The sequence below is a fragment of the Rhinopithecus roxellana genome, chromosome 15 (assembly GCF_007565055.1).
Source record: "Rhinopithecus roxellana isolate Shanxi Qingling chromosome 15, ASM756505v1, whole genome shotgun sequence".
In the NCBI taxonomy this organism is placed as follows: domain Eukaryota; kingdom Metazoa; phylum Chordata; class Mammalia; order Primates; family Cercopithecidae; genus Rhinopithecus; species Rhinopithecus roxellana.
This window is the reverse complement of record NC_044563.1, coordinates 90329325-90350881: the sequence shown is the minus strand read 5'-3', so window position 1 is coordinate 90350881 and position 21557 is coordinate 90329325. Positions and strand designations below refer to the sequence as shown.

The 21557-nt window shown below is 37.4% G+C and overlaps 1 protein-coding gene across 1 annotated transcript in view; it reads left to right on the top strand.

The window, feature by feature from the left end:
- Nucleotides 1–678: 678 nt before the first annotated feature.
- RNF141 (ring finger protein 141) overlaps nt 679–21557 on the top strand; it is a 29828-nt gene continuing 8949 nt past the window's right edge. The window contains exons 1-4 of the mRNA XM_010384811.2: nt 679–801; nt 7966–8159; nt 11370–11478; nt 17068–17249. Of these exons, the coding sequence (XP_010383113.1) occupies nt 8017–8159; nt 11370–11478; nt 17068–17249 (434 nt within the window). The 5' untranslated portion in view covers nt 679–801; nt 7966–8016. The remainder of the gene's footprint in view (nt 802–7965; nt 8160–11369; nt 11479–17067; nt 17250–21557) is intronic.

The window sequence follows — 21557 nt, the reverse complement described above, 5'->3', positions numbered from 1 at the left end:
CCGTTCAACTACTAAGCATAGAGGCAGCAGTGTCAGCTATACCTGGGTTAAAATCCTTGCTCTGTTGTTTATTGTCTAGGCAACTTTGAGCAAACGACTTAAACAAGAGCAATGCCTGTAAAGTGCCTAGTGCAGTATTGGGTACACAACAGATGCTTAACAGACAGTAATTATTGATTCAGACGTCCCGAAGAGCAGTAATATTACTAATATGTGTTCATCATCGTATCTATCATTTATCAAAGCTCAGGATTTTGAACTTTGTAATTACTTTTCATACATTCTCTTACGCTTAACAACTCGGCTAGGTGAACACAATCCGTTTCCTCATAAAGAAACAAGATGATCTTTGTGTGATCAGTGGAGAGGCTGGAGGTCTGGGAAGTGGTATTTTGGAGCCCAAACCAGGGCTCTCAGTGCGGCCTTGGTCGCCAGCGGGGCGCTCGACTTTCCGCTCCGGAGATGGCACCAGGAGAGATGGGAGCCGGCCAGGCCGTTTCCAAGGCCACCTCGTGAAGCTCCTGCTCCGGGAGCCTGACAGGCGAGACTCTCCTTCGCCGCCACCTCTCCTCTCAGATGGCCATCTGGGCTCGGAATCCCTCAGGAGCTGCGGAGCGCGTGTCGCTAAGGGCGCTGGAGAGGAAGGTTGGGCGCCGTCTCCAGGCAACACGCCGGGAGCGGGGCTTTGCGTCACAGACGTGCGACCGAGTCCCCGGCTGAGTCGCCGCCACCCGCAGGTCTGAGCTGTGGGCCGAGGCGGCGCCGCAGCTGCCGCCGGGTGCGCGATGTCTTGAACCTGGGGTGAGCTCCGCGGCGCTGTCCTTTCGTGTTTCCCTTGCTAGCTGCTCCAGGACCCTGGGGCTGGGAAGAGAAACCCCAGCTGGCCCTCCGCTGCCGAGCCAGACTTCCCCGGGGAGATAGGCCCGGCCCCGCCGCCCTACCCGGGCCTCGCATTGGGGCGTGGGGCAGGCTGGGGAGGCCCTTCTGTGGCGCCCGTCTTCTGCCCTTTGGGTTCCAGTTGCCCGGGGTGGCGGTGGCTTGTCCCGCCTGGGGGTGGTTCTGAGGGACCCGAAGAGAGTTTTTTCTCCTCTATCCCAGAACGGTTGTTTGAATATTGCCGCCGGCTCAGTCATTCGGCCACCGGACTTAGCTGTTGGTTAAATGTCCAGGTGCGCTTGAGGAGGGGCTGAGGCGGCGTAGCAAGAGCGAGCGCTAGGGTGGCCCGCAGGCTCGGTCCCCGCCGGGCTGGATACTCCAAATAAGAAACCTTTTGCCTGGGACGATAGCTCAGAAATAGCCACGTCGATCTACTTAGCCAGCCCCACACTTCTGAACTGACTTAGGCTGCTACCCCTCCCAGAGGTCTTTCCTCGTCAAACTTGCTGCTACCTTGAGACCCGGCTAAGAAAAGAACGTTTTCTTGCTAATAATAAGGTAGTGATTATACAGCAGGAGCAGAAGGCTTCTGTGTTCGCTTTTGAAATTATTCCTTCAGTTATTTGTCTCGTGTTACAAAATGTGGATTTACGATTGTTATTGAAATCGATCCCTATGCCCCTTATTAAAGGTAATGTACCCTTCTGTATTCTGACACTGTCCTATTTAGCGGTGCCAGATAATTCAGTTCTTGCCTCTGGCATATATGTAAAGCTGCTGGAACACTTCCAGTTGTTTATAATTCTTACATCTTCAGCACGAATTTATTCGTTTTCACTCCCTTCCACCCGCTCTTTTTGATATAAAATAACCTCTATCCATTCAGAATTTTGTCTGGGGACATGAGCTGCCACCGGCCGACGATCCTAAATTAGTCACCTCTATGTCAAAGTCACCCATCTGAGAAGTGATGCTTTCTGAATTCAGAGCTCAACAGTAGTATGGATTTTTTCTCCTTTTCTTTCACATTGCCTGACTTCAGTTTCTAAAACTTTTTCTCAAGAATACGACTGTATGTTTCAAAAATTAATATTTGTCATTTGGTGTAAATGAACTTCATATTTGATGTGTGTAGCCTCATCCTTCTAGCCTCATCCTTCTTGGTTCCCGTCTAAATACAAACACACTTTCCTTCCCCTTCCCTTCCCAAACTGGCAAGGAAGGTCCAGAGAGAATTCTTACAAGTCTAGCGTGCTTTTTCCAATATGAAATGCATTTAGTAAACACACTGGTACTGTTAGAAATCCATATTCTTAATCTCCTAGTACAGCACTCTATCCTTTTGTAGTTTCTCCCTCTCTCTCTAATGTGTATATATATATATATATATATATATATATATATATATATATATATATCTTTTTCGGATCAAGATCTTTGATCCTGGAACAGGCATACCAGACTCTATAGTGACTCTGGTCTAATTATTTCATTATGTATCTATGTTAACTTGTCTTGAAAAAAAAGTTGATATCTGTTTACAGATCTGCAGTTCGAGTAAACAATGAGTAATAAAGTAAATAGTATCCTTAGGGACCCAGTCAGTAGTACTTGGTATTTATTACTGATGTTAAAGTTGACTTGACAATGAAAATCATTGATGTTTATTTCAATTAAATCTTTTTAAATGAGGTTGATACAAAATTTGATGGAGAACTGGTTTCAGAGAGGTTTTTAAAATACTACAGTACAGTACTTGTCATTTAGTCATTTTGGTTCATTTTCAGCCTTTTCCATTTTGCTTTAGTTATTTTATGAATGAATTATTATTTAAATTTTTAGGAGTTTTTGAGCAGTTTTTTCGTTTTTGCTTGGCCAATTACCCATGATGTAATTTTTATATTTTTGTAAGGAATATTTGAACTACCACAATTCATTTGTTAGAAAAATAAGTGATTCACTGTATGTACCACCCACTAGAGAATGTGGCATTTTTGGAATCCTTGATCTTGTGCATTTCAAAATAACAGTTCTTTATTTAGAAAATCCTTCAAATGCCTTTTGAAAGCATGTTTTCATCTTGCAAAAAATGACTGTGTTATAGGTGGCACAATAATATGAGAGCTGCTAGTTCTTTGAGAAACCTTAACCAGAAATTTGTCTTTTGTTGAATTCTATGCCAGTGGTCTGCAAATTATGTTCCTATGCAATACCACTGTTGCATGACCTAGGGGGAGGTATTTTGTTAATATCAAATAGTGAATATTTCTCAGTTTACATAAGCATCAATTTAATGATAAATTTTCACAGTTTTACATTTTCTTTCATATGTATTTTTAACTTCTGCTTCTGTCCAACCTAGTACTAATAGATGGCTGACCAAATTAACAAAAGTCAAAAGAATACTAAGTGGATAATTAAAAAAAAAAAAAACTGCCAATGGTATTTACTGCATTTATTCAGTAAACATCTATTGAGTGCTTATGTATCTGCCAGAAGAGAGACCATGGCCGCTCTCCTCAAGAAGCTCACTAGAGGGAAATGGCCGAGGACTTAATGAATGTCGTAGTATGATAGAAATATGTGCAGTCACCAAAGAGGGACAGTGAAAAGCTGTGGTGGGTGACTGACTAGAGGATGGCCTCAACAGATTGTTTTTGTGAACATGCACTCTGTGTTGTGGTTTTATATTGTATGTAGATCACAGAGTCATATCTTATTTTCACACCCGTATAGTGATAGATGTTAATATTTATCAATATTTTATGGTTTTCAAGATAAACGAAATTTCAGGCCCTCTTTCTTGAACCATGTTGAGAACCACTTTTGCAGGCTCTCTCAGTGTTGCATTTTAATCCAAGGAGTTAGTGATGAAGTTTCCCAGATACCAAGTACGGTTACAAGATAACAAGTTAATATGCTGCCTCAAATTATAAACTTTACTCAAAGTTAGGGCAGCAGATGAAAACAATGCTGAAACAAAGAGGATCATTTTCTATTAATAACTCAATAAATAAGCAACTAAACTCTTCTTTTCAAATATGGTTTTGGTGGGTAATGTAGGGTAGCAAAATACGCCACTTTGGCATAAGGATTATTTTGAGTTAAAGGCACATTGAAAAGCAACAGATGTAAGAAGGGCCCTCTGACCCTCCTTATACTTCCTGAAGGCTGGAGATAAAACAGCCATACGAAAGATGTCCTCCCTATGCCAGGAGGAAGACATTATCATTACCAGAGGTGGGCAATCAAAGCTGAGAGAAATCTGTTCAAACAAGCCTTCTTAAAGTAACCCTTATCTTCCTAGTCACTTTTCTACGATTAAGTGCCCCAGCCCAAACCCTTATGTCTTGTCATGTTTTCACAGTTTACTTCTCCTTCGTCCAATCTACTATGTAAGCTTTTGGCCTTAATTAGTTTTTTTAGTCCTTATTTTTCTTGAGGGCTCCTATGTATGTATAAAAATTACTAAATAAAATTTGTATGTTTTTCTCCTGCTAATCTATCTTAGGTTAGTTTAATTCTTGGGCCCAGCTGGAGACCTTAAGAGAACAGAGGGAGAGAAATTCTATTCCCCTATACCACGCTGGTTAAATTATCATAGGTATTTATATTAAATATTGAGACTATATATTTCAAAAGTTCAGTTTTTTCTTTGTTAAGTAATGTAGATATTATTTAAAGTTTCAGCCTGGTTGATTAGAATCTGTTTTTTTTTTTTTTTTTTTTTTTTGTGAGACAGAGTCTCGCTTTGTCGCCCAGGCTGGAGTGCAGTGGCGCAATCTCGGCTCACTGCAAGCTCCGCCTCCCGGGTTCACGCCATTCTCCTGCCTCAGCCTCCTGAGTAGCTGGGACTACAGGCGCCCGCCACCACGCCCGGCTAGTTTTTTGGTTAGAATCTTAATTACATTTTCATTGAATTGATACAGGAATGTTAGAGGAAGGTTAAGTTTCATTTTGGGAATAAAATGTTAGGTTAGAGGTCACCTACTCCACTTCCCACCCAGGTGAAAATCCCTATAACACTTATTAGATGTACTTCTAATCTTTACCTAAACACTTCCATACTTCCAGTGATAGGGGCTCACATGTAGCAGCCATTTCCACTTCTGGATGCTGGGACATGCTTATAATCAACCAAAACCTGCCTTTCTAATTTATACTTACTAATTTATACTTATTGGCCATCCTGTTCTCTGTAAATGAATCTTGTTTTTCCACATGACAGCTCCTCAAATATTTAAACAAACTTATGTTGCTTCATTGTTACCAAACTGTGACTGTCTAGAATAAACCTCTTTTTTTTTTTCTAGGCCCATGAATATGTTCTAATTTATTAGTATCCTTTAAAGCCAACTGCTTAGAGCTGAATACAGACTTTTCAGTGTGGCCTGACCATTGCAGAGCATAATAGACTAGTAGGCTGCTTGCTCAACACATCTATTTCTAGCAAGAGTTTAGCATTATTTTAGCATACTTGTTGCCCCTGTTATACTGTTGACTTATTTTGATTAAAAACCCCAGACCTGGCCGGGTGCGGCAGCTCATGCCTGTAATCCCAGTGCTCTGGGAGGCCGAGGCGGGAGGATTGCTTGAGCCCAGGAGTTTGTTACCAGACTGGACAACATAGACTCCATCTCTTTAAAAAACACAAAAACAAAAACCCAGACCTTTTATATTTTAACTGCTTTTGAGCACATCTTACATACATGTTTTTGTGCAGTTGGCTTTTCAGGATTTAACTTTTAGTCATATTAAATATAATTCATTTAAGCATGTAAGTATCTGTTTTAGTCTTGATCCTATTATTCACTGGATATTATTCATTTATTCCAGTTTTGGTCATCCGCAGATTGGGCAGGCATACAGTCTTCAGGTCATCAACAAAAATGTTAAACAGCCCAACTCTTGGTGCCAGTTTCCCTCTCCCTTTGCCTCTCTGCTTTAGTCATTGTGGCCTTTTTAAAAATTACCTCAAAGTCACCATGCTGCTTCCTATCTCAGGCACTTTTCATAACCTCTGCCTGGAGTGTCCTCCTTTTGCCATGTCCCTAACCTCTTTTTTAATCCCTGACTCTGACCATTCTGACCTCAAGTAAAATGTTGTTTGCCCAGGCACTTCTTCCCTGATACAAAACTAGGTCAAGTCCCTCTTTTATGGGCTTTCATAGCACCTGTACTTGTTCACCTAGCACTTCTCATTTTGTAATTACACATTTATTTGTGTGGTTACTGTCTCTTCTCCACTGTATTGGATGCTCCAAAGAGGCAAGAACCATGTTTCTTTTGTTCACTGTTGTAGCTCCAGAACATAAGCACTAGGCATGTGCTACTTGTTGAGTTTAATTTTTAAAAAGTCCTGTAACACAGTGGCTCCCTCCCTAATACCAGTCTGCAACCCTTGACTCCTGATGATTTTTCACAAGTTTGGATTCAGTCAAGAAAAATAAGGACAATGTATAGTATACCTGGTAAATACGTGGCATACCTCATTGTGAAGTTACTGCCCTTCTTGGGAAAGACTTTTTTTCTAATATTATATCTATATCCTACTTTTCAGGTTATAAGTTCTTTTTGAGATTTTTGTTAAGTTTTGGGGAATTTTTGTTTATTTTTGGAAACTGTGCTTGCTTAGAATTAAAACAAGTATCCAACACCATGGTGCTTTGAGATTTTACTAGTCTTTGAAATTCAGCAATCACTGATGTTGAGTGCCCAAGAGACCTCTTCTAAGCTAAGATCTTTAATTGTTTCTTCTTGGATACAGTTGCTGTAAATCCACTTGGCAATATTTACATATAATTTAACTTCAGGGATTTTTTTGGGTTTTTTTTGGCCTAGATCTTCCTCAACAACTTCCTTTCATTTATCTCTATAATGTGATATTTACTATTACCAGGTAGGCTCAGATTCAAAATTGTAATTGTTGTTTTTTTTTTAATTACAATTGCCCTTTTCCTATTTTAGGTAACTAAAGGAATAAACTTCAAATATAGTACATTACATTTTAATACTTAAAGAAAATTTTACATATTTTTGGGTTAATAACTTCATAAAGTTATATATTTTATAGTTTAAATTTATAACTTTATTTTTTGATTAATGATAAAGCAATCTTCCTACAAAACTTTTTCCATAAGAGTATTACTGTTTTACCTGCTTTATGTGATATGAGTGTTAATTTGGATGAAATACAATGATAGTCTTTGATGGATAAATAAAATAGAATTTCTTGGGGGGGCATCTGATTTTGGGGGCATTTAAAAAATTGATAACTAGATATATATTTTGGGGGTACCTAAAAGACTTAATGAACAAAAGAGCTATCTTTTTCCAAGCAGAAAATGTGAGGTGGTTAAAATATCTAACATTTTAATTTTCTTAGGTTTTTCAAGCCACAAGTCTGTTTATATATTTTTAAAAATTAAAACTAAGGTACATGTCTATAAATAAAGTAATTCAACAACAGAATTATTTAGCTGATGTAAGTATACTCTAAGTTTGTATGTCATAGTGGATAAGAATGTAAGTACTAGAATCTGAAAGACAAATTCAAAGTTCACTTTCACCACTTACAGCTGTGTAACTTTAGATAAGTCACCTAGCTCAGTTTCCCTGTCTATGGGAAATAGGTAGGGGTATAATATTGTCTACCTCTTAGGATTGTCGTGAGAAGTAATTGACACAATATACAGAAAACAGTTTGGAGCCTGACATGTGGTAAGCAGTCAGGAAATGTTCTTAGGAAAATTATAGAAGATAGACAAACTTCCTCTTAAGTACAATTACTTGAATGTGTGTGTGTGTGTGCGTGTGTGCACGTGCACACGTGCTTTAGTGGTTTTTGATGTGATAAAATTATAAGAATTAGAGGTTCATCACCCTCCCAATAATATATAAGTGAATCCTGTTTTCTCATTTGGCTATGTGAATCTGAAAACAGAGTCATTTAAATTCTACCTTCGACTCATGTAGGTCTACTCAACTCTCACTTAAAGGTATTCCTAGTTTTTCTTTATTTTTTTGAAAAATGAGTATGTTGCCATTTTTGTATTATATGTAAAAGTAGCTTTTCTGTATATTTGACAGAAACTATGTGAAGCAACACTCTTTCTGGATTTTGAAAGACATCATTTCATCATGGGACAGCAAATTTCGGATCAGACACAGTTGGTTATTAACAAGTTACCAGAAAAAGTAGCAAAACATGTTACATTGGTTCGAGAAAGTGGCTCCTTAACTTATGAAGAATTTCTTGGGAGAGTAGCTGAGCTTAATGATGTGTAAGCCTTGCTCTTTTTGTTTTTCCCCTTGTTGTATGTATGCCCCATATGTCATGGCTGTGTAAGATATAACCAGAGGTATTGATTGGTAAGCCTTAATGTTTTCAGTTAGCATTAACAAATATTATTGAGTATTTATTATAAGTTGACTTTCTATGTAGCTTTTTAAAAGTATATAATGGGGACAGAAGAGATGGAAAGAACTTAAAATGGAACCTGGAACACAGCACAGGCATATTGAAGCAAGTCTAGGATACAGTAGTACAACCCAGCATCTCAATTTTATACCAATAGACACTTGTTTGAAAGCACTAAAAGGGTGCATAACAAAATGGAGTATAAGAATTAGCCACTCGAGAGAAAGACTCCTAGGATAGTCAAAGGTAACACTGAGAAGGTTTCTGTACATGAAGCAATTCATGCGTGGGTGTGTGTGTATATACACACATACATACATATATACTGTTTGTTTTACTGAGTCATTATTTTGCCAGAGGAATACATATGTAGTAATAGCTTATTTTCATCACTGAGAAATAATATATTTCATTTATTAATATTTTCTAATTAGCTAACATCTTTAAATTTCTACTTAACACTGACTAAATTTATAAAATGAAATATAAAATTCTCTGCCTTCTTAAAGAGCATACCTAATACAACTTAGTCTTTTATTTGTTAATTTATTTATCAATTTTGGTATTGATCTGTGTAGGAGCTATGAAAATATATAGGGCTCTTGTCTCTGAATGTCCCCAGACCACTGTGCTTTTAAAATATGACTTTTTTGCTGTTTGTTTTCTCCCTTGGTGACAATTGGGCAGATGTCATGTCTTTCTTTTAAATCTGCCTCTGGCAACATCCACATCTACCTTTATTTATATATCTCTTCTAACCCCTGGGAGTATAATTAGAACCTATGGAGTCACCTCTTAAATGAGATCTTAAAGGTTCTCTGTTTAGTCTCTTCAACTTAGCTAACATTCACTGAGCACATAGTATGTGCAGACACTCTACTAAGCATTGAACCCTTGAACTGAGGGCTAAGTCGATTACCCAGGTATTAATGGCATGTCCACCTCTCTGAATCTCAGTTTTCCTGTTATCCCACATTACCTCTTCTTAAACCCTAAAAAGACTGAATGAAATCAACTAGCAGTTCAGGACCACTTAATATATAAACTTACAATACTGTAGTCACTAATAATAGTTTAAGGTAAGATATATGAACCCACTCCCTAGGCATTATAACCATGGTGTTAGGTGATAAGAGACATACCTGGCAATCTGGAACACGTTAGATAAGCTTGATATACTGTCTTTATGTGAAGACCTACTGTCTTTATTGGGAAGAATAAAGACTGTCTTAAAAGTTATCTTAGAAGATGGTTTCTTTCAAGAAGACTGGATTTCATTCATTAAAACAAAACTAAACAAAACAAAAACCTGTATATAGATGTGGGGTGTGTGTGTGTGTGTGTGTGTAGAAAATGAACTAAACTATTCCCAGTGCTTGTCTCTTGGTTGGGAGATGGTGGGAAAAGAGGGCAGAGAGGGAGATTTTACATTTTACTGTGTGTATTATGTGTTATTTTTTATAATAAAAATATAGTTGGTCTTAAAAACTCTAGCATTTTACTTATTTTTTAAAATTATCCAAAGGGTAGTGTGCGAAGCATTACTTCTGGGACCATATTCTTAAAGAATTTTAAAAATAGGTTTCTAAATTTAGTAATATAAGAGTGGAATGCTTTTTTATGTTTATGTTTTCAACTCTTATGAGCAGTAATCAATGACATTTACCATTCCTTTAGAGTCTTGAAATTTATATTCATAAACCCAGTCTATTATATAAAATTTTGCCCTTTCACCTGAAGATACAGGTATTAGATAAAATGTACCCTATAAAACCATCCACAAACTAAGCTTACTGTGTGATACAGATGTCTTCCTTTTAATTATTTAGCACAGGACATTTCTGACTGGATTTGATTCTTAAAACCAATTCCCATGGGTCAGAGTTGGCATTTCAGACATGCAATGATCTCCGAAAACTGTAGAATTAAACCTATACATGATGAAGCTTGGCAGCTAGAAAACAGAGCTGGAAACTGGCATGGCTGAATTATTTTCACTGAAGACTTTGTTTCCTAAGCCTAGTTGCTTAACTTTCAGTGGCCTCATTTTATTTAGCTGTTAGTTGAGTGTGTTATCCCCAGTGGTGCTCAGAGAGTAGTTGTTAGTAATGATAAAAGGAAACTGCAATACTTAAGCATGTCTTTGAACTAATTTAAATTAATGTTGATAGCATGATATTGAATTATCTTCTCAAAGTGATATATTTTTATGTTAAAATCCTGTGGCTCTCTAAATTAGGGGAGGATGGTAGAGCTATATAAAAAGTGTCTCAAATCATTTGTTTTGCTTGATCCAGTCCCAAATTATCTGACCAAAAATTTTCAAGAGGTTTGTTAATATCATTGTTTAAACAAGGATTGATCCAAGAGTAAGATATTTTTCATTCTTTATATACACCCAAGGCAACAGTCAAAAAATTTTGATAAATGACACAAGCTAACCTTTTTTTTTCTTTTGAGACAGAGTCTCACTCTGTCGCCCAGGCTGGAGTGCAATGGCGTGTTCTTGGCTCACTACAACCTCTGCCTCCTGGGTTCAAGCAATTCTCCTGCCTCAGCCTCCTGAGTAGCTGGGGTTACAGGTGTGCACCAGGCTACTTTTTGTATTTTTAGTAGAGATGGGGTTTCACCATGTTGGTCAGGCTGGACTCGAACTCCTGACCTTGTGATCCATCTGCCTTGGCCTCCCAAAGTGCTGGGATTATAGATTTGAGCCACTGCCCTTGCCAACCTTTTTTTTTAATTCCCTGATTTCTCAGACTTGTTTTTCCTAAATGTCTTTGTTAGAAATTTAAAGACCATTGAGATATAGATGTGACAAAGAGAGATTTATAAATATCATCTCACCAAGCTGTTGACTTTAAAAACCTTAGAAATTAAGTTGCATGTTTATGTTCAAAATATTCTCTATCCCTGTTTTAAGAATCCAGTTATTATAATCATTATTATTTGTCTTTTTGTGTTTCTTTGTATTTCCTTCTCTCAAAGTGTTTCTTGAATCTAGTTTCATGGCTGTATTATTTTATTAATATATGATTTTTCATAAAATTAACATGTTCTTGTGTCTTTTTAGAACTGCTAAAGTGGCTTCTGGCCAGGAAAAACATCTTCTCTTTGAGGTACAACCTGGGTCTGATTCCTCTGCTTTTTGGAAAGTGGTTGTACGGGTGGTCTGTACCAAGGTAAGACTGATGGAGACTTCTGCCTCTGAGCTTAAGCTATTTTGGTGGCTAGAACCATATTTAATAATGTAAGATAATATAATGCATATAAATTTTAATAACTCAGTGGTTTTGTAAAACATAGTTTTGATACTGTTATTGCCTTCTAGCTAGCTGTTTGAATCTTAGAGTTGTCTAATTGCTATACAGCAGGGGTTTTTATAATCAAATTCTTTTTTGCCTCAATATCTCTAACCATTACATCATACTAATCTTCTGTCTCTGTTTTTGGATTTTTAGCTGGCTATGGAGTGCTAAGGTGACATCCTATTTAGCTCTAGGATGATACCTTAAAAATTAATGTTACCTCAAGATCTTTTCTTTTGAGAATACATTCATTCATTAAAAAGAAAAAAGATCCATTGAAAGGGATTTTTGTTTTTTAGTAATTTTTAATTATGGGATAGATTTTTTGCCAGCTGTCATTGAATATTAGAAAGCCTCAACCACCACTGAGTGGATTCAGATAGAAAGTTCTTAACCTTTTTGAGGCCACAAACCTTTTGATTAAATGAAGGCATGAATTTTATTAGGCCACCTCCTGTCCCCATCCTGGCTCAAAAACAAAGAACAAAATCATCCATATGCATATAAACCATAAATTGGGCATTCATGAGTGTTCTGAAGTTCATTCCTGACCAACCCATAAAGACTCCTTGGGTTAGGAGATTTTTCCTTTGAGTCACGGACCCTGGAGGTTACCCAAATAATATGCCTTATTTCCTCAGTAGATTGTCAGTTTTACCCATGCTATGTTTTGCTTTCAGTTTATTCAAATAAACATTTGAGCACAGGTGTGAGAGGCACTAGGAATATATGATAAATAAGACAGATTTCATGCTCTCAAGCAGACTGATCTCTCTCTTCTGATCCAGATTACCACAGATTTTGTATGAATCTCTATACTTCCAGACTCTTCTCCAAATTCTAATTTATGCTGCTGTGAGATTAACCTTTCTAAAGCACAACTTTCATCAGATTACTGCCTTGCTTAAAATTCCTCAGTAATTCCTTCTCACCCACCAAATAGTCCCAACTCCTACGATATGATTCCAAACTATCTTTTCTGCATTAGTCACAATTACCTTCTTTTGCTCTGGATTCTTATCAGGCTTAACTAACTTAAGACTGTATCATTGTTACTTTTCTTTTCCAGTTCATTGCTTCTGCTTATTGTGTTTTCTCAACTAGGATGTCCATTCCTTCCATTAGGAAGTCACGGAAAATTCCTGTTAAACCAGTTTAAACAAAAACAATACTTATTTTCTCACTTATGGAGAAATCCTAGCTCCATTGACTAACTGCAGGATTGGTTAAATCAAAGACCCAGCAGATGTCGCTTCTGAACTTACTGGTCAGTATTGGGTCATATCCCCTTCATACACCTACACTGACAGAGGGAATATGATTAGCCTGATTGGTTTAGATTAGACTAACCAGGATTGACTCCTGAGTAATTTCAGGGAATGGTGGACACAAAAACAAAATCAGGTTCTGCTGGCAATGAAAAGAAGGAACAGTATTTGGATAATCAGCCAACAGTTTCTGCCATACCTTTTATTTCTGCATATCTAAACCTAATGTCTCTTTAAAGGCCCACCTCAAATACCGTCTCATCCATTAAGTCTTCCTGAATAGGAGTTCTCTTGTCTCTTCCAGATTCCAACAGCACATTATTTATACTTTATAATTCTACAATACGAAAAAAGTTTTTTAGGTTCTTAGCTCCCCTTTAGAGAGTAAGCTCCTGAGGGCAGGAGCTATGTCTAGATTTATTATTGTATCTCTTATAGCCTGTAATACAGTGCTTTGCACATAGTAGGAACTCAGTATATATTAAGTGAACAAAAAAAAATCTGTTGAAATAATACTCTCTTTTTAAATGACTGGGATAGGTTGAAGCTTGTTTATTGATGCAGTATATTATCTAAATTATACTTACTGTGTGTTTGTATTTCATAAAGTACTCAGCTCACATTGAAGAGGCCAATACAAATTGTAGAAAGCTAAGGGAATACGAATATGTCAAGCTTTTCATTCCTTAGTTTTTTGTTGCTCTTCTTTGACAAATACAGACTTAAGGTTTAATTTTATTAAAATTCCTTTTCACCTCAATATCTCTAACATCTGTATGTGATTAAACATCTTCCTTAAAATAAGATTCTAAGTAGACAAACAAAAGTACTAAAGGCAGAGGCAATTAGATTTTTTTGTGTGTGATTTTTCTTGATTTTAGAGCTAGTCTAAAGAAATTTTTTTATTTGCATTCCTTAGGTTCTTTCTGAAAGAATCTGAGAGGTCAGTGTTTATATTAGAAAGAGGTCAAGTCTACCATGAAAAACTGATAGGAGACTGAGAGTTTCACATTTCTTAATGTTAAACAACTTTAAAAAAATTGTACTTTTAACCCTGTGTATTTACATTCAGTCTTTATCTTGACTGTCTGCCATCTGCTATGATTATCCTTAAATAATATTTAATCCACTATAAAAATGATCTAATATGTTTAAGTGGAATATTTTATGGAAATAATATTAGAAAAATAAGAGATTAATTAAAAATTAGGTACTAAGGTGACTGTTAAGAACTGCATGAATTATATTATTTCATCCTTCTTTTTTCTTAGACCAACTTCTTAGAGTCATTCTGGGCTTTTCTTTGTCTCTCATACTAACAATCAATCCATAAGTGAGTCCTGTCACATCAAAATATATTCAGAATCTGGCTAGTTCTCACCATCTACGCTACTACCACCCTATTCCTAGTGAGCATCCTGTCTCACCAGGATTATTCCAGTAGCCTCCTAACTAATCTCCCTGCTTCTCTTGCCCTGCTTCTGTCTGTTCTCAGCACAACAAGCGGTCTATTCCAAGCACAACAACCAGCCTATTCCACATCACAATTTGAAATGTAAATTAGATCATATTACTTCTTGGCTCAAAACCCCCTAGTGACTTCTCATGCACTTGGAATCAAAGCTACAGTTATTACTGAGATCAGCAGAGTCCTATATATTCTGCTCCCACCTCACCCTCTATCTACCACTTCTTCCTCTGTCCCTCTGTCACTCTGTTCCAAACATTCTGGGCTTCTTGTGAGACTCTTTGTGCTCCTTGCCAGGTACACGTCTGTTAAACAGCCTTTGTATTTCCTGTTGTCTCAGCCTGGAATGATCTTCCCTGTAGACATCTATATGACTCATTTCTGCACCTTTCAGTTTTTAAATGTCAGCTTCTCTGTAACACCTTCCCTCTAACCCCTCAGCATTCCTTCTCCCCTGTTTCATCTTCTCCATTACACTTATTTTCATCTAACCTAATCTGTATCTGTATTTTATTTGCCTGTCTCTCCTACCTATCATGTAATTTGCTTGAGGGCAGGGATTTTGTTTTATACACACTGTGGCTAGTGCCTAGAGTAGTGCACATAGTACCAATAACATCCACATAATGGTACTCAATAAATACTTGTGTCAGGAATCCTATGATGAGAATAGTTACAGTGTGATACACTTTGCTATTTTTGTACTAACCTTATATGGATTATTCCATAATTTCTTCTGTACTATGCAGTTCCAGAGGACTACCCCAATTTCCTCAGCTCTGAAGATCTATTTTGTAAGCCTCTTAAATTCCTGTTACTTTTTAATTCTGTTTGTTCTGTACCTCATGTACAGTCTCTTATTTCAAAGAACCTTTTATATTTGCATCTCCAGATAGATTTTACCTTCCCAAAATTTAATCAACTTTCTGATTATTAGAGATGGTTCTAAAATTTCTTAATATGGTATATGACTCATTCTTTTTTTTTTTTTTTTTTTTTTTTTTGAGACCCAGTCTTGCTCTGTCACCCAGGCTGGAGTGCAGTGGCGCAATCTCAACTCACTGCAACCTCCACTTCCTGGTTCAAGTGATTCTCCTGCCTCAGCCTCCCAAGTAGCTGGGACTGCAGGCATGTGCCATCATGCCCAGCTAATTTTTTGTACTTTTAGTAGAGACGGGGTTTCACCGTGTTAGCCAGGATGGCTTGATCACCTGACCCCATGATCTGCCCACCTCGGCCTCCCAAAGTGCTGGGATTACAAGCGTAAGCCACCGTGCCTGGCCCCATGACTCATTCTTGTGTCTCAGTATTTTTTTCACTGCCTTTTCGAATAGTAAGCAATTAATAAATGTGTTACAACTATTATTTTCAATCAAAATATTCAAATGTATAATAATATTTTTCAATATGTAATCTACCTCACTTTCTGATATCCCTAGTTCCATCAATGCATTCCAGAATCTAACTTAAGTCACAATTTTATGGCCCTGTATCTTTGTCTGTCTCCTATATTCTTCATTTCTTTCTAAATATTTTCTGATTTTGCTTGTTCCGCTTACTCTGATATGCACTTAATAGATTTCATGGCTTACTTCTTCTTGCCCAGTCTTCCATCCTATGTCTTGTGCTGAAAGGAAGTCTTTCACATCTCTAATCTTTCTCTGATTACAAGTTCTTCATCCAAGAACATTATACCTTCACCTTACTGGCCTCGGTCATTTCATTATGCCTCACACCATGGCTCCCCAAAGCTTATGAAAGCAGTCCCCTCTACTTGCCCCAAGTATCTTCTACATTAGATTGTAAACTGGATGGGGAGAGGTACAACCTGTAAAGGTACAACCTTTGAGCCACTGGTTTCACTTCATATTAAACGAATTTTTTGATAAGGCTCAAAATGGCCTTCTGGGAAAAATCCAACCATCTTTTGTTAGGATTTATTTTAAAGTAATTTTCTTGCTTTAGTTTAGAAGTTTTGGTACAAAATAGAACTTAAAGATATTTAAGAAAGTACTTGTTTGAGTTGTAGAATCTCATGTGGTTGTTGGATTCAAATGAATCCTTTGGTTAAGAAATTCTTTAAGAAATTAAAGTGGCCGGGCGCGGTGGCTCAAGCCTGTAATCCCAGCACTTTGGGAGGCCGAGACGGGCGGATCACGAGGTCAGGAGATCGAAACCATCCTGGCTAACACAGTGAAACCCGTCTCTACTAAAAAATACAAAAAACTAGCCAGACAAGGTGGCGGGCGCCTGTAGTCCCAGCTACTCGGGAGGCTGAGGCGGGAGAATGGCAGGAACCCGGGAGGTGGAGTTTGCAGTGAGCTGAGATCCGGCCACTGCACTCCAGCCTGGGCGACAGAGCGAGACTCTGCCTCAAAAAAAAAAAAAAAAAAGAAAAGAAATTAAAGTGAAAGAATTGTTAATACTGATCTCTAAAATTTATTTCTTAACTCTGAAAAGGTCACTTTACCCATCAACAGGATAATGCCTAATTAATCTTATAGGGTTATTTTGAGTATTAGATAAATTTGTATAAGAACTTTGAACCCCACAGATGTAGGGGACATGGTATTATTTATTCAGACTCTTGCTTTCTTATGTAATTTGCAAATCCTGAAAACTCCTATTTCCTAGGGTGTTTGACTAAATATTTGTTCCCGCTTTTTGGGAAAAATTGGTCAGAGAAATTATCAACTTTTCTCTTTTTCATGTTCTTTGTATTTTTAGATTAACAAAAGCAGTGGCATTGTGGAGGCATCACGGATCATGAACTTATACCAGTTTATTCAACTTTATAAAGATATCACAAGTCAAGCAGCAGGAGTGTTGGCACAGAGCGCCACCTCTGAAGAACCTGATGAAAACTCATCCTCTGTAACATCTTGTCAGGCTAGTCTTTGGATGGGAAGGTATATAATGCATAAGTACTGTATTTCACTTATTTTCTAATATGAAAACAACTAAAATCTTATTAATATTTTTGCTGGTGTTCATTGTAGCATCTTTTTTTTTTCTCAGTTGGTATTGTATCTGAGATCAGTTTTGGGGTTATTTTGTGCTTCGGATGTTGTTACAGTGCTAAATTAAAGTGGCTCGGCAGGGCCACTTTAATGTTACTGTTTCTGTCACACGGGTCTCCAGGAATCCACTCTATATGCATGCATTTGTTGACAAAGGAGATAGTTAACACCTTCCTTATAATAGATATTTAGGTTCTTAAACAGTCAAAGCTTTTTAGGGAATTAAGTCCAAGAATTTGGCAAAATTATCCGAGTTTTTCTTAAAAATGTCTAATTGAAGCATTAAAATTTTAAATATTGGCTTCGGGACTTGGCAGTCCATTCAGGAACGAACTAAATGCATATACTGAGTTACCAGAAGGAAATGAAGTCAGCCAGAGTTTTCTCTGATGATGCTTGTTTACCCAGGCCTAATACATTATTGTTCTATCTAAACTTTCTTTTCCTTCTCTGTTATGCTTTTGGCACATGAAAGCTCCTACGTGTTGACATTTGACAATCATGATCATAATTTAAATTTGTAAATGTCTCATTGGAAAAAGATTTACGTGGGTCCAAACATGTTGACCTCCTGTCTTACCGTCATACTGGGTAGACAGCAGAAATCTATGTTCACCATGTCCTTTACCTTAAAGTTAAGAATGTATTGGTAACAGTGATTTCTTTTTTTTTTTTTTTTGGTTGAGACAGAGTCTTGCTCTGTCACCCAGGCTGGAGTGCAGTGGTGCGATCTTGGCTCACTGCTAACTCCGCCTCCCGGGTTCATGCCATTCTCCTGCCTCAGCCTCCCCAGTAGCTGGGACTACAGGCGCCTGCTACCATGCCCAGCTGATTTTTTGTATTTTTAGTAGAGACGGGGTTTCACCGTGTTAGCCAGGATGGTTTCAATCTCCCAACCTCATGATCCTGCCCTCCTGGGCCTCCCAAAGTGCTGAGATTACAGGCATGAGCCACCATGCCCAGCCAGTGATTTCTTTTTTTTTTACTGCTCTATTTATAGTTGCAATTTCTGGTTCATTCTTAACCAACTGGTTTTCAAGTACTGTGTTACAGTTAAACTGTATTTTCCATTTTTTATTTCCTGATTACTTTAATAGAATTACTTGGTTTTCTAGGTTTGGTCTATACAAGTGTTACTGATACGCCAAGTGACTTTTAGAACATGGTAGGCAGTGTTTAGGCTTGTCTTTCCTGTATTCTGTAATCTTTCAAAGATGGATCTGATTTTCTGCTTTTCTTCTCCCTCTTCAGAATGGTGGTTGTTGTTTTGTTTAATTGTTTTAAAAGCTGAAGATGGTGTTTGCCAGTGTATTCAAGCTATATGGTAGCACATGAAAAGAAAGTATTGTTTTTTCTTGTTGCAGTCTTCTTAATGAAGAAGGTAAAGGTATTATCCATTTTCATGTGCCCTCAAAATTGGAAATTCAGTTCCTGGTTAGTTTGTTAGTGGTGCTTCTTGTTTTTGTGTGTTTTTCAGTTTATAATAATACCCTTATACACTAGTTCATAGAAAGAGACTTTCTAAATTGAAGGAGGTCTTAAGGGATATTTATGTAGTTGAACTTTACATCTGATGCATAATTCCATTGATGGTTTACATTTATTGATTACTTACAGGGTATAGAATTGTGATGAGTGTTCAACAAGTATAAACTCATTAAATTCTCACAACTCCATATGGGAGTACAATTATTGGCCCATTTCAGCTGAAGAATTTGAGATTTAGCTAAGTAAGTGTCATGATTAGAAATTGTCCTAGCCAAGACTCACATTCAGACCTGTCTGGCAATACAGCTGTGCTAACCTCTGCATTATTACTTTATGGTGCATAAAGATCTTGCTCACAGAGCTTCTCAAACTTTAATACTCAGTGGTTTTGAGGAGGAGCCTGAGAGTCTGTTAAGCTCCCAAGTGGGGCCAATGCTGCTGATCCTCAGATAACACTTTGAATAGCAAGACTCTGCTTACCCACATTTTGCCAAGTCCGACTTGCAAGTACAAGTAACACTTGCAGTTATGTGAGATCACTGCCTCAAAAAAACCAAGCCTTTTCATACTCACATGGCTGTAATCACTATGAAGTTTTTCCTATTGCTTCATTTTCCTCAGAGTATCCAAAATCTTTCTTAAGGCAGCACAGCACAGACTCTCGCAGCAAATTGCCTGTGTTTAAATCCTGGCTCTACTGTGTGATTTTTTTGACAAATCAAACTGTGTCCTCAGTTTCCTCATCTTCTAACAGAGGTTGATAACTATAGTGTATGCTTTATAGGATTTTTGAGAGAATTAAAAGACATGAGATACTTAGAACAGTGCTTGACATATAGTAATTTGTCTATAAGAGTTAACTGTCATTATTATTGTTACTATATTATATTTATTGTTTTCAATGACTGTGCCCTCTGGAATTCCTCCAAACAAATCTGTTCTCTCTTCTAGCCTTTCAAATATTTGAAAACAGTCATCAAATTCTCACTGAGCCTTCTATTCTCAAGGATAAACACCCCCAGTTCCTTTGGCCTTTGTTTATGTGGGTCTCGTCTACATACTGGAGACTTTCCCAGATGATCTTTTCTCTGTCAGTATGTGTGCCTTTCAGAGTATGAGGCATAGAACCAAATACTCCAATCTACAAGTGATCTAACAGGAACAAACAGCACAAGACTCTCCTTCCTTCTGGTCACTGTGCTGCTAAGAAGGTAGCAAAAAATTAAGAGAACTTTGTACTGGTTCCACTGGCTGTTTCTGTGTCTCCCATTCTTTTATCTCTCTCCACAATGCTCTTCTTTGTAGTCCACTGCTTCTCACTTTTAAACTCCAGCCTTCAGAATATTCTGTCACTCTGTACGGATTCAGTTATATTCTTTGCTACTGAGAAACTCAGGTACATTAGACCCATATCCATCTAGGTTTCTGTTCAGTTTTCCCATTCCAATTCAGTGGCTTCCCTCTTTTCCCTGTTACTAAAGCATAACACTTAATCTATTACCACATAAAACATTTGTCTTTTATAATGCTTCTTAGACCTAATTATCTCTCAGATGAATTACTGAAATAAGGTCCTAACCAGTTTTCCTCTCTCTAGACTGTCCCTCATACTGCACTCCCAATTAATCTTCCTAAAGTACCATATCAGTGGGAGTTCACTTCCCCTTGATTATACCTGATTGTAGGTTGCTTGTCAGAACACATTCAAACTTAATATTTTGACATTTAAGCATGAGATTATCTCCACTTTCATCAATTTTTTCCCTTGGTTTTCCATACTGAAGCATCATGCCAGCTTCCTGGTTGCATATACACAGACATAAACACACATGATTTTGTTTTTTACCTCTACAACTTTGTTTATGCATCTAGAATGTCCTCTATTAAAATCCTATTATTTTTCTTTCTAATCTTTTCAACAAGTTTGAGATATATTCATCTCTTCCTTCTTTACTTAGCACTTACTATATTTAATATACATTTGACATTTATTTTTATGTTCAAATCAAAATTTTAAGTACCATCTCAGTATCTTATATACAGTGCTAAAAGCACAGCAGGGAATGGAAAACGTAGTAGTGATAGCTCCTATCCTTAAGAAGTTTATAGCCTAGTGGCTGTACTTTGGAACATTCTGTTTTTGTATGATTACAAAAGTAATACATGTCTGATGAAGAAAACCTTAAAAATTACAAAAAAGCACAAAGGTTAAAAGAAATTAAAATCACTTCAAGAAGTATTTATTGAGAATCTAAGACAAACATCCTGTATTCAAAGAGTTTACAGTTTATGGAAAGGCCAGCCAATCGATATGCAGTATTTAAGTCCTTTCATTGAGGCAAGTGTTGATTTTGAGAGATGATGATGTTTTGAGCTGAGTTACCAAGGTTGGAGCTTACTAAACTCACAAGGGCAGTTTCAGGAAAGGAAAATACCATATGCAAAGGCATATGGCTCATTCAGGGGCTCTCTGAATTGTGACTGGAGCAAAAGGTTTGAAATCTTTTTTCTTCCCAAGAAGATAAAAGAGCTCCTCCTGGAGGACAGAAACTGCTTTTTATTCCCTTTATGTCTCTCATAGCACCTGATACTTAAGACCAAACTATTCTTTCACTTATATGCCCATTATCAATGTCAGCATTGTAAGGCCCTGATGGCAGGATCCGTATTTTAGGGAGCTTTGTGTTACACATAGTGAATAAATTATAT